This window comes from Leptodactylus fuscus, chromosome 5 (genome assembly GCF_031893055.1).
Source record: "Leptodactylus fuscus isolate aLepFus1 chromosome 5, aLepFus1.hap2, whole genome shotgun sequence".
Taxonomy (NCBI): Eukaryota; Metazoa; Chordata; class Amphibia; order Anura; family Leptodactylidae; genus Leptodactylus; species Leptodactylus fuscus.
Genome location: NC_134269.1, coordinates 3852066 through 3865528, shown reverse-complemented (window position 1 = coordinate 3865528; position 13463 = coordinate 3852066). Strand labels below are relative to the sequence as shown.

Genomic DNA, 13463 nt, shown 5'->3' with positions numbered 1-13463 from the left:
ACGCTGCAAGGTCTGGGACACGTTAACGGCACCCCCTGGCCAATCTACCACCACTGAGGGGCCTAGTGTCACCAGGAGGGATAAGTATAGGGGCATGTTGCGTGAGTACCTGGACGACCACAGTACTGTCCTCTCCGATCCCTCTACACGTATTGGGTGTTGAAGTTGGACCTGTGGCTGGAACTGGTGCTTTACACCTTTGAGGTGCTGTCCTGCCCTGCTGCCAGTGTTGTATCTGAAAGGGTCTTAGCGCAGCCGGTGGCATCATCACTGATAAGCGCAGCCGTCTGTCAGCTGACAGTGCTGACCGGCTGACGCTGATCAAAATGAACAGCCAATGGATTGACCCAGGATTTACATCTCCACCAGTGTAAACCCCCCCAACATGAAGTTCCATCTTTGTGCTCCAGCTCACGAGTTCATCATCCTCCTCCTCCTCCATCACCATTGAAAAATGACATTTAAAGAGCAAAGAGCATAATATTATGCTCCTAAAAAGTGCAAGAGCCTAATACTCTGCTACTACAAGGCTCAACTCACCTCAAGGGTCTAAAACTCTGCTGCTGCAAGGTTCACCTCTCCCCAAGGGCCTGAAGCTAAGTTTACAAGGGCTAATCGAATATTGAGGTTCTACTTGAATCGAATCTCGAATATTGAATATTTCAATAATCGCTCATCTCTATTATACATGTTCCCCAATCTGAGAGGTTCAGCAGAGGTGAGATACTACAGAGAAAATAAAAAGTAAAGTGTTAGCAAATCCACATGGATGGCAGCAGAACACTATACTGATCCAAGCTTCAGGCTTATAATGACGAGGCTCCTCCCATTAGAAACACCCACCGGGGAGTAGGACCAATGAGGATATGCCACGTCAGGTGGGACAGGGACACTATGCATGACATCATCATCTCATCTGGGCCTGCCCACTTATGTTAGCAATACCGTCCACTCCGCACCCAAGAGTCAATGAATCTATCCTCCTAGTGGCTGGTAACAGTATTGCATCCCCTTTTTTAGTTAATTTAACTGAGTGACAATTATATAGTGAAATACTATATTTACATTTATTTTGGCTACCTGGCTACTTCCTGCATTTAAAGGGGCTGTTAACTGTATAAATAATAAGACCACCATTCAGTAGCTTTGTCCAAGGGACAATTCTAATGTGAAAGGAAATACCTGCAGAGTAGGTAAGTGCAAGAATACAAACATAGAGAAAGAAGAAAGCAAGGAAGAGTTATTACTTATTTATTTAGCTTACTTGTATAGCGCCATCATATTCCGCAGCGTTTTTACAGACATTGTCAGTCGCTGTCCCACTTAGGGCTCACACTTTGAATCATTTTAAATATTTTATTTTATAATAAACATTACACACCTGGGTGATGGAAGAATCTCTTGTCAGGAGCAGAAGAGGGGCCACAGACAGTACAGGGTTAAAGACAAATATTTCTCTACCTTTACCAGTACGGCAGACATTGGGATCCATTCTCTGCTCTGTGATCGTGTGGCGGTGCGAGTTCATCCGCATCCTGAGTGTCTGTCTCGTCTCGCCCACATAAAGACCCCTAGTGGGACACCTGGTGCATATTACTAAATACACTACATTAGGTATGCCACAGGTGAAGGTACCTGGCATCTTGTAGTCCTGATTAGAGTTGGGGATCTTCTTATCTGTGGTCAGTATGTGAGGGCAGGTTTTGCACTTTTCTGTCTGCACAGGAACGTTCCTGTGTTAGTTGGAGGTGACAGTCGGCTCCTGATCAGGATCATATTTCTTAGATTTGGTGGCTGTCTATAGCACAGGAGTGAGAGGTCTGGAAATATGGATTTTAGAAGGTCAACTTTTTGTAATAGTGGATGTAGTTTGTGGGTCATACGCAATAGGGGATGCATATCCCATTGTGGGTCATATGTGATGACCAGGGGCACCCGATTGTTTTGGTATTCTGGTGGCCCGGGTGATTTGGTTTTCAACTGTTCTTGGATGGTAACCCTGCCTCAGGAATGTATTTTTGAGGTCACCCAGGTGTCCATATGTACAGGGTCTGAACATATGTGATGGTATCTGACAGCCTGGTTGTAGACAATGGAGTTCTTTAAGTGATTGGGATGAAAGCTATCCCATCTTAGGCACGAAGGGCGGTCAATTGGCTTCCGATACAGCAATGTCTCAGCTTTGTTACTTTGTATCTTGATGACTGTGTTCAGGAACTTTATTTCAGTGAAGGAGAAATTGAGTGTCAGGTTGATGTTGGGATGGAACTGATTGAATTGTTCATGGAAGGTTTCCAGCTGTTGTTCAGACCCAGTCCAAAGGATTAGGACCTTCAAGATAAAGGTAAGAGTTGAATAGTCTTCGTAAAGACTATTCCTATGTGCTATTAGATTAAATCTGTTTTTTAATTATATAATCTCTATAACAATAAAATTAATCTTCTATTCTGATTTATTTAAGATAATAAAATGCTAATCGATCATCTGATTCTCCTGAATTATTGGGTTAAATAGCAGAATATTTAGTCATATAATTGTTACAACTCAACATTAATAATAGTTTTGTGATTTCACATCATTCAGATGAAGTTTTGCAGATTTCTAAAGGCCGTCATGAAGTCTCTGTTCCTCATACTATAGATCAGTGGGTTAAGTAATGGGGTCACCACCGTGTAGAACACAGAGAGGACCTTACCCAGTATTAGTAATTGTCCTCTTGTTGGTACCATGTAAACTGATATCAATGTCCCATAAAAGATGGAGACCACAGACAAGTGTGAGCTGCAGGTGAAGAAGGCTTTCTGTCTCCCACTGTCCGACTGGATCTTCAGGATGGTGACAATGATACACACATAGGAGATCACAATGATGATAAATGGACAAGCAATTATACAAAACCCTAATATGAAAGTCTGGACCTGGAGTGGGAATGTGTCTGAGCAGGAAAGCTTCACCATGGGAGAATAATCACAGAAGAAGTGGTCAATGACATTATCTCCACAGAACTGAAGCCTACATAATCCTAACACATCAAGCAGACTCATAAAGCAACTAACAATCCAGGATAAAACAACAGATTTCAGACAAAATGACGCATTTATAATATTGTTGTAATGGAGGGGTTTGCAGATAGCCATATAGCGGTCATAGGACATCACTGTCAGGAGAAGACACTCAGAACATTCTGCGATTCCAAAGACATAAAACTGAACTAAACAACCAGCGAGTGACATGGTGGCCCCTTCATGAAGAACAAGACTAAGCATATTGGGAATGATGTTGGTGGCCAGTAAGATGTCAGATAGTGAGAGCTGTGTGAGGAAAAAGTACATGGGAGAATGGAGATTTCTACTCAGATAGATTAACACAATGATCAGAATGTTTCCAACCATGATCAGACAGAACATGAGGAGCAGGAAGGAGAAGAGGTTGAGGTTGTGGAGACCTGGAAATCCGGTGAGATAAAGGATGGAAATATTGGTCATGTTCTGAACCATAGAATAAAAATAAAACAATTTCTAGAATGACAAAAAAATCAGAGCAAATAATAATAATAATAATAATAATAATAATAATAATAATGTCAAAGAAAATCTTCACCTGAATTCAGCTGAAACACATGACAGATATCCGGCATAGTCAGTGTGAGGCTCAGTACAAGGACCTGACCTGGGATTTTATATGTTTTTACATCTTTCCATGTCTCCTGATATCTTCCCTTAGAGATTCTCTTTTCCCAGTAGAGATGTAACTCTCTTATCTACAGTAATATTAGTTAAATAGAATTTCAATATCTGAATAATTTCACTTTTGGGTTACTGTATTTGTAGTTTAACATTGTTTTATTGTTTTAAAACATTTGTCCATCAAACATACACTTTGTTTCCAGTTTCCCTTACAATTTCCATATCGCATACATTATAAGAACACAGCGACCTTCCTATTTTTTGCTCAATTTTTGCATCCTTTTTGATTTTACCAAAAAAGTCATGGAATATTTATTTTATAGTAGAATTACTAAGCAAATCTTGTCTTGAGATGAACCACAAATTGTAATATACCCATAAAGGACAAGTATCAGGGATGGGTGCAATGACAAACCAAATGACTCCTTAACAATGGACATCACCAGCAGATCCGCACGTGTACTAGACTGACGTTCTCCGTGTAATAAATTCTGTGAATAATTTTATATGTAATCAGTTTATATTATGTACAAGTTTTTGGAAAAAATTATCCAAACTGAACCAACTTTGACCATCTGATGTCACCTACATCCTCACATTTTCTTGTTCTCTAAATGTCAGTCTACTGGAATCAGTGGTGAAACATGGAAAATGGGGAACTATAAATTGCCCCACATGTGAGCTCAAAAAATTGCAATTTTTTTTTTCTGTTTTCTACATCAGAATTCTGGAGTAATAGGTTTAATGAATTCCTCAAACATTATATTATATTGAGATCAGGCAGTGGAAGTGTGTCACTGTTAGGACAGTGCGGAAGATGTGGCCAGGGGGTCGGGTCACAGCCCGTTCCTCTGTTGTAACACACTGTCAGTCCCTCCTTGTTGCTGGAAGTCCAGCATAGCAGGGGTTAATTCCCTTGCAGCCTTTGGGCATGGTCTGTCTGCTGATTGACAGTGGTGTCAGTCTATGAACACCTGGCTTGGGCACCTGGGCTGGCTGTTCTGGCCCAGATCCGGTTTGAAACCCCACCGATGCTTCTGCGGAGTGGGACACTGCACACTGAGCAGCTCTCCTTCCACATTATGGAGGGCTTAGTGGACCCAGTATTGTTAGTTCTCGCCTGGTTGGGTAGGCACCCCCCAGTCATAGACACTGGAGGCAAGGGCAGATCATTAGGTGGAGTCCGGAGCACCAGGAGAGGTGTTGTGTACCCATACCACCAGCTATCTCTCCAGTGAGGTCTCCAAAAAAGGAGGGCTTGCCCCCTCAGTACGCAGGGTTTGCAGACGTCTCTTCTAAGAATGCTGCTGAGACTCTGCCAGAACACAGGCCTTGTGTGTGCTCCACGGACCTGTTGCCAGGGGCAAAAAAAAGCCGCCTCGGGGCAGTGTTTACCCTTTCTCTCGCTCTAAGACTCGGGGTGTGTCAGCTCATGTTAAGGAGGATAAACACCACGTGAATCACATTTGCAAAAGAATGGTTTGCTTAGTGGGCAAGTGAGAAAGAGAGAGTGGAAGCCAAAAACTGCAAAGAATTCTTGTTGTCCCCTGCCATCATGTGCCAGGGAGGTTTTGTGCCCGCAAAAGAAAAGTGGGAAAAAACCAAACACTAAGCAAAGTGTAGGCACAGTATCAGGGCAGGATAAAAGAGGGACTAAATATGTTCATTCCCCAGACTTGCAAAATCCTGTGGTAAAGTTATCAAATGGCAAAGGTCCATGGTCTGTACGTTCTACTTTGAGGCAGACAAGGATGGGATGAGAATGTCAGCTGACGTTAGACGTTGGCTAGGGATGGATTTGTCCCCGGGGGTCATGTCTGGCTCTCTTCCCGCCATCTCTGTTTTCGGACCAGAAACGTATGGTGTTGTTGCACAATGGAGGGGGGGGGGGGGAGGTAGTGTTAGGACAGTGCAGCAGATGCGTCCAGGGGATCGGGTCGCAGCCTTTTAATCTGTTGTGGCGCCGTAACACACTGTCAGTTCCTCCTTGTTACTGGGAGTCCAGCATGGCAGGGGTTAATTCCCTTGCAGCCTTTGGGCATGGTCTGTCTGCTGATTGACAGTGGTGTCAGTCTATGAACACCTGGCTTGGGCACCTAGGCTGGCTGTTCTGGCCCAGATCCGGTTTGAAACCCCACCGATGCTTCTGCGGAGTGGGACACTGCACACTGAGCAGCTCTCCTTCCACATTATGGAGGGCTTAGTGGACCCAGTATTGTTAGTTCTCGCCTGGTTGGGTAGGCACCCCCCAGTCATAGCCACTGGAGGCAAGGGCAGATCATTAGGTAGAGTCCGGAGCACCAGGAGAGGTGTTGTGTACCCATACCACCAGCTATCTCTCCAGTGAGGTCTCCAAAAAAGGAGGGCTTGCCCCCTCAGTACGCAGGGTTTGCAGACGTCTCTTCTAAGAATGCTGCTGAGACTCTGCCAGAACACAGGCCTTGTGTGTGCTCCACGGACCTGTTGCCAGGGGCAAAAAAAAGCCGCCTCGGGGCAGTGTTTACCCTTTCTCTCGCTCTAAGACTCGGGTTGTGTCAGCTCATATTAAGGAGGATAAACACCACGTGAATCACATTTGCAAAAGAATGGTTTGCTTAGTGGGCAAGTGAGAAAGAGAGAGTGGAAGCCAAAAACTGCAAAGAATTCTTGTTGTCCCCTGCCATCATGTGCCAGGGAGGTTTTGTGCCCGCAAAAGAAAAGTGGGAAAAAACCAAACACTAAGCAAAGTGTAGGCACAGTATCAGGGCAGGATAAAAGAGGGACTAAATATGTTCATTCCCCAGACTTGCAAAATCCTGTGGTAAAGTTATCAAATGGCAAAGGTCCATGGTCTGTACGTTCTACTTTGAGGCAGACAAGGATGGGATGAGAATGTCAGCTGACGTTAGACGTTGGCTAGGGATGGATTTGTCCCCGGGGGTCATGTCTGGCTCTCTTCCCGCCATCTCTGTTTTCGGACCAGAAACGTATGGTGTTGTTGCACAATGGAGGGGGGGGGGAGGTAGTGTTAGGACAGTGCAGCAGATGCGTCCAGGGGATCGGGTCGTAGCCTTTTAATCTGTTGTGGCGCCGTAACACACTGTCAGTTCCTCCTTGTTACTGGGAGTCCAGCATGGCAGGGGTTAATTCCCTTGCAGCCTTTTGGCGTTATCAGTCTGCTGACTGACAGTGGTGTCAGAATATGAGCACCTGGCTTGGGCACCTGGGCTGGCTGTTCAGGAACACCTTCCCTCTATTTAAGGAAGCAGGTATGTTCACCCGGTGCCTCAGCCTTAATTCAGAATTGTGCACGTCAGTAAGCTGCATTAGCTAAGTAGGACTTTAGTTAGAATTGTTCCCTAGATGGAATTGTTTCCTTAGTAATTTCCCAGGGAACTCCTACCTTAGCTACTCTGCTACCTGTGGCGCTTCTACATCAGGTTGCTGTAGTGAGTGCGGCCCCGGAGGTTACTGGGAGCACATGGTCTAAGTTTGTTTATGTTTGTCTTGCAGTGGAGTAACTACAAGACTTTAGTATTCATTAGCGGTTGCTCTGTACTACAAGAGCTTTCCCTGAAAAGCTAACAGAGAAAAATCCAGTTGGTTGTTTAGCCCGGCAGTGATGTTAACTGTTGGGCCTTGTTCACACCAGGGTAGCTCTGCGGTTCAGTGCCCAGTTGAGCTCTGCAGGTTTTTGTTTATTTTAGTTTTTTTAAGTAAGCCTGCTGATCGTAACAGTCACCTCCAGAGACTTTTTAAATAAGCGACCACACAGATTTCAAAATTGTAATTAAATTAAAATCTGAATAATGTGATGTGTAAAAGCCATCGCCCCCTGTACTCTGATATCCCTAAATAAAATCCAATGCAGTAAATCAGGGGCGGATCCAGGGCCGGGCGAGCCGGGCAACCGCCCGGGGCCCTGCGCTTAGCGGGGCCCCGCGGCCCGGCCCTAACAAAATGGTCCCGGTCAGCTCGGCATAGTCGGGCAAGTTCCGGGGCCCACAGAGCCTCTGGGGGCCCCCCGGCACTTGCCTGTCACGATTTCAGCTCATCGGCATCCATCCGCCGATGAGCTGAATACATACGCGATGCAGGAGCTGTGAGATCAGCTCCTGCTTTAAAGCTCCGGCCCGGCTTGCGTGTGTAGGTGCGATGACGTCATCACATCACGCTTACACACGCAAGCCGGGCCGGAGCTAAGCAGGAGCTGATCTCACAGCTCCTGCTTTAATTGCGTATGTGACTGGAGTGGGAGAGAGGAGAGAGGAGCGTCGGGGGAACGATGGAAGGTGAGTGATAGAAGGTGAGTGTAAGTGTTTGTTTTGTATTAAATATTAAGGTGGAACATAATGAAGGGGGCCCATGAAACTGGGGAGCAAATGAAGGGGAGGGGGGGAACGGCATGACACTGGGGAAGATGAAAGGGGTGGGGAGAGAACGGCATGAAACTGGGGACAGAGATGGAGGGGGCCCAATGAAACTGGGGGGGCAAATGAAGGGGAGGGGGGAACGGCATGACACTGGGGAAGATGAAGGGGGTGGGGAGAGAACGGCATGAAACTGGGGACAGAGCTGGAGGGGGCCCAATGAAACTGGGGGGCAAATGAAGGGGAGGGGGAACGGCATGACACTGGGGAAGATGAAGGGGTGGGGAGAGAACGGCATGAAACTAGGGACAGAGCTGGAGGGGGCCCAATGAAACTGGGGGGCAAATGAAGGGGAGGGGGGACGGCATGACACTGGGGCAGAGACGGGGGACATTAAACTGTGGGCAGATGAAGGGGGAGAACGTGATGAAACTAGGGACAGAGATGGAGGGGGGGAAATGAAACTGGGGGCAGAGGAAGGGTGTATATGAAACTGGGGGAGAGATGGAGGGGGGCATATAATTTACGGGTGACTGTAGGAGGATTATGTGTGGGAGCACATGATGAATGAGAATGGGTGGAATCAACATAAAAGTGGGTGGAGCCAAATTTGTGGGTTTGCGGGGCCCTGGGCAATTGACTTTGGCAGGGCCCTATGCGCAGCGCGCCGCAGCGAATTAGGCCCCACCCACTTTTATGTTGACTCCACCCATTCTCATTCATTTTTCATGTGATTCCACACAGTATAATCCTCCTACAGTCACCCGTAAATTATATGTCCCCCCTCCATCTCTCCCCCATTTTCATATACACCCTTCATCTACCCCTAGTTTCATGTCCCCCCCTCTATCTCTGTCCCCAGTTTCATGCCATTCTCCCCCTTTATCTGCCCACAGTTTCATGTCCCCCCCGTCTCTGCCCCAGTGTCATGCTGTTCTCCCCCTCCATCTGCCCCAGTGTCATGCCGTTCTCCCCCCTCCATCTGCCCCAGTGTCATGCTGTTCTCCCCTCCTCTATCTGCCCCAATGTCATGCCGTTCTCCCTCCGTTCATCTGCCCCAGCGTCATACTGTTCTCACACACACTCACTTTCCCTCGTTCCCTCGCAGCTCTCTCCCTCATACACATATTGTAGGCGCGATGTGACGTCATCACATCGCGACTACAAATGCCGGAGCTCAGCGTTAAAACAGGAGCTGAGCTGTGACACCTCCTGCTTTAAACGCCTATGTATTCAGCTCATCGGTGTCCGTAGGCTCCAGGTTTTTATGGGCCTTTGGGTGACAGAGCCTCAGTGGGCCCCCTTGTAAAGGAGGCGGGGGAGTCGAGACACTGTGCATCACAGATGAAGCGAGTGACGTCACGCAGGAGTGTGGCGTCACCAACGCCATACCTTCCAATTTTTAAAGAGTAGAAAGAGGGGCTCTGCGCGCCGCAGCAAATTTGGCTCCACCCACTTTTATGTTGATTCCACCCATTCTCATTCATCATGTGCTCCCACACATAATCCTCCTACAGTCACCCGTAAATTATATGCCCCCCTCCATCTCTCCCCCAGTTTCATATACACCCTTCCTCTGCCCCCAGTTTCATGTCCCCCCCTCCATCTCTGTCCCCAGTTTCATCACATTCTCCCCCTTCATCTGCCCACAGTTTAATGTCCCCCGTCTCTGCCCCAGTGTCATGCCGTTCCCCCCTCCCCTTCATTTGCCCCCCAGTTTCATTGGGCCCCCTCCAGCTCTGTCCCTAGTTTCATGCCGTTCTCTCCCCACCCCTTCATCTTCCCCAGTGTCATGCCGTTCCCCCCTCCCCTTCATTTGCCCCCCAGTTTCATTGGGCCCCCTCCAGCTCTGTCCCCAGTTTCATGCCGTTCTCTCCCCACCCCCTTCATCTTCCCCAGTGTCATGCCGTTCCCCCCCTCCCCTTCATTTGCCCCCCCAGTTTCATTGGGCCCCCTCCATCTCTGTCCCCAGTTTCATGCCGTTCTCTCCCCACCCCTTTCATCTTCCCCAGTGTCATGCCGTTCCCCCCCTCCCCTTCATTTGCTCCCCAGTTTCATGGGCCCCCTTCATTATGTTCCACCTTAATATTTAATACAAAACAAACACTTACACTCACCTTCTATCACTCACCTTCCATCGTTCCCCCGACGCTCCTCTCTCCTCTTTCCCACTCCAGTCACATACGCGATTAAAGCAGGAGCTGTGAGATCAGCTCCTGCTTAGCTCCGGCCCGGCTTGCATGTGTAAGCGTGATGTGATGACGTCATCGCACCTACACACGCAAGCCGGGCCGGAGCTTTAAAGCAGGAGCTGAGCTCACAGCTCCTGCTTTAATCGCGATTCAGCTCATCGGCGGACGGACGCCGATGAGCTGAAATCGTGACAGGCAAGTGCCGGGGGGCCCCCAGAGGCTCTGCGGGCCCCGGCACTTGCCCGACTATGCTGAGCTGACCGGGACCATTTTGTTATTTTGTCCGCCCCTGTTTATGATACATTGGCAAGAAAAAAAAAAAACATTGTTGTAAGAAAGACATAAGCAGTGGCATCTTCAATTTATGACCACACTCCATATAGAGGACACAGCAAAGATGTGTAAGAAGGTGCTCTGGCATTATTTGTGGTGAAAAAGTAATCCTGCTTTTCTCCCTGAACACACTATCCCACTGTGACACATGGCAGGGGCAGCATCATGCTGGCACAGGGAAGCTGTTCAGAGTCAATGGGAATAAGATGGAAATAAATACAGGACAATTCTGGAAGAAAACCTTTTGAAGGCTGCAAAACACTTGGAAGGAGATTCACTTTCCAGCAATGACCCTAAACCTCCAGCCCGAGCTCCAGTGAATGGTTTAGATCACAGAATATTCTGTAATTTCTGTAAATTTAAAGCAAGGTTAAGTTATAGAAACATATCTCAAGCTTTGAGCTTCCCGAGGAGCCCTGTTCAATCCATCATCCAAAAATGGAAAAAAAGTATTCTACAACTGCATACCTGCCAAGACATGGCCGTCCACCTAAACTAACAGCTCAATAAGCAAGGAAAGCGCTGGTCAGAGGAGCAGCCAAGAGGTCCATGGTCACTGTGGAAAAGCTGCAGAAATCTTCAGGCATAAGGTGAATCTTTCCACAGGACACCTAGAAGTCACTCTGCACCCCACAAATCAGGTAATATGTATATAAGAGTGGCAAGAGTGAAAATATTATTAAAAGAAATACATAAGAAGTGTCATCTGCAGTTTATGGCCACAAGACATATAGGGGACACAGCAAAGATGTGGAAGAAGGTTCTCTGGTGAGATGAGACCAAAGTTGAATTATTTTACCTAAATTCAAACCACTATGTGTGGTGGAAAAGTAACCCAGCCCACCACCCTGAACACACCGTCATCCCCACTGTGACACATAGGGGGCAGCATCATGCTGGGGGGAGGCTTTTCTTCATCAAGGACAGGGAATTAGGTCAGAGTTGATGAGAAGATGGATGGCACTAAATACAGGTCAATTCTGGAAGAAAACCTGTTGGAGGCTGCAAAATACTTGAGATTGGTAAGGAGATTCACTTTCCAGCAAGACAATGACCCTAAACTACAGCCCGAGCTACAGGGGAATGGATTAGATCACAGAATATTCATGTGTTAGAACAGTCCAGTCACAGTCCAGACCTAAATCCCATTGACCATCTGTGGCAAGACATGAAAATTGCTATTCAAAGGGAAGAAGAAGAAGAAAGAGAAGGAGAAGGAGAAGGAGAAGGAGAAGGAGAAGGAGAAGGAGAAGGAGAAGAAGAGCGACTCTACAAAGTATTGCTCTACACGACTGTTACACGTCACGCTTTTCAGATTATTTTCGACAAACATTTTAAAAACCTTGTATCACTTTCCTTCCACTTCACAATTATCGGATACTTTGTGTTGGTTATGACTGATAATCTTAAGAAAATACTTTTGTATCTAAAAAAATAAGTTTGCAGATATAAGGCGAAAAAATGTGAAAAGTTCAAGGGGTATGAATACTTCGCAAGGCATTGTATTTGTTCATATTTGTTATTATATATTTGTTACTATGGTGTGTAACAAAAAAAAAGAGAAAAGGGGAGACAATATCTGAAGGAGCAAAAACATCTATCAAGAGACTTACTGAATCTACAAGCTCTTTGACCAAAACATCCAAACTCCCCAAAAAATAAAAAATTGCTAAACTTAGATTTATTTTTGATCCCAGTGGGTAACGCGTCACGTTAGAGCAAGAAGGTTCTGTCTCCACTTTTTTGTCAAATACAAGTTACTAGTGGCACACGGTTCTTTGTATATCAATCTACATGCTGTCTGAGTGGTATGGCGTTATCTGTGATAGTCACTGAGAAAACATGAATGTAAAATTGTTCCATCTCCAAATTTCTTATCCGTTCAGAGTAAAAAGGTTCTATCTCCTTCCGCCAATAAAGCAGCTGTCTGAATTGGCGTGGGCATGCGCCAATTCAGGCATTCAATTTGTGAAAGGATTCTGTTGAAGAGGCCCACATGGAGTTTTGCAAGTGTACACGTGATCCTGCTGAAATAATTGAGTATTTGGAAGAATTCTCTGATCTTAGTGGCACATCTGGATCTGAATATTGCCCATCAATAGATGAAGACACTGAGAGCTGTTCTTCGTTAGAGGAATTTTCCTCCAATGTTACAGTGATGATCCAACCACCGGGTGCCAACTCTCGTAAGAGATTGTAAGTACTGTAATGTTAGGCCTGGTTCACATCTGTGCTCAGTATTCCATTTGGGGAGTTCACATGGGGACCCTTCAAATGGAATACCGAACAAATTGACAAGCGGTGAGCTTATGAAAGCACACGGACCCCATAGACTATAATCAGTGGCGGATCAAGGCTTTATGGGGCCCTGGACAATTGAATTTGGCAGGGCCCTACTCACTGGAGGGTCTGGGGAATATTCCAGGGGAACGGGAGCTCTGGGGGTCTCCCTTTATTTTTTTTTAAAAAAATGAGTCCTAAAAATGCGTTTTTGAGGCGTTTTTTTAACTAGTTAGCTGTGTTTGACCAACTTATAAAACTGACCTTATTTGTGTACTATTAGCTGCATCAGGAGAGCGCAAACATGGCCAGCGGCATAGAAGCGAAGTCATCCCACCGCTGGCTTTGCATATGAAACCCCGCCCACCAACTGATGCAAGAAAACCAGGAAAAAAAAAGAATTTACAGCAGTGAAGACTGGTGAATAAGGGACATGGGAATACCCCTTTAAGGGCCTTGCGTTTCTAACCCATACCTCCCAACTTTTGAAGATTAGAAAGAGGGCTAAAATGTGTGGCAAATTTGACTCCGCCCACTTTTATGTTGACTCCGCCCATTCTCATTTATTTTTCATGTGCTCCTACACAGTATAATCCTCCTACAGTCACCCGTAAATTATATGT

At 46.3% G+C, this 13463-nt stretch overlaps 1 protein-coding gene across 1 annotated transcript; it reads right to left on the bottom strand.

Annotated features, from left to right (window-relative positions):
- Positions 1–2579: 2579 nt before the first annotated feature.
- Positions 2580–3485, bottom strand: LOC142204303 (olfactory receptor 1M1-like). Its single transcript, XM_075275614.1, has one exon. It carries the CDS (start codon positions 3483–3485, stop codon positions 2580–2582), a length of 906 nt encoding a protein of 301 aa, XP_075131715.1.
- Between the last annotated feature and the right edge of the window lie 9978 nt (positions 3486–13463).

Excerpts from the sequence above, each read along its gene's own strand:
- LOC142204303 (XM_075275614.1), bottom strand. The coding sequence starts at position 3,485 with ATGACCAATATTTCCATCCTTTATCTCACCGGATTTCCAGGTCTCCAC.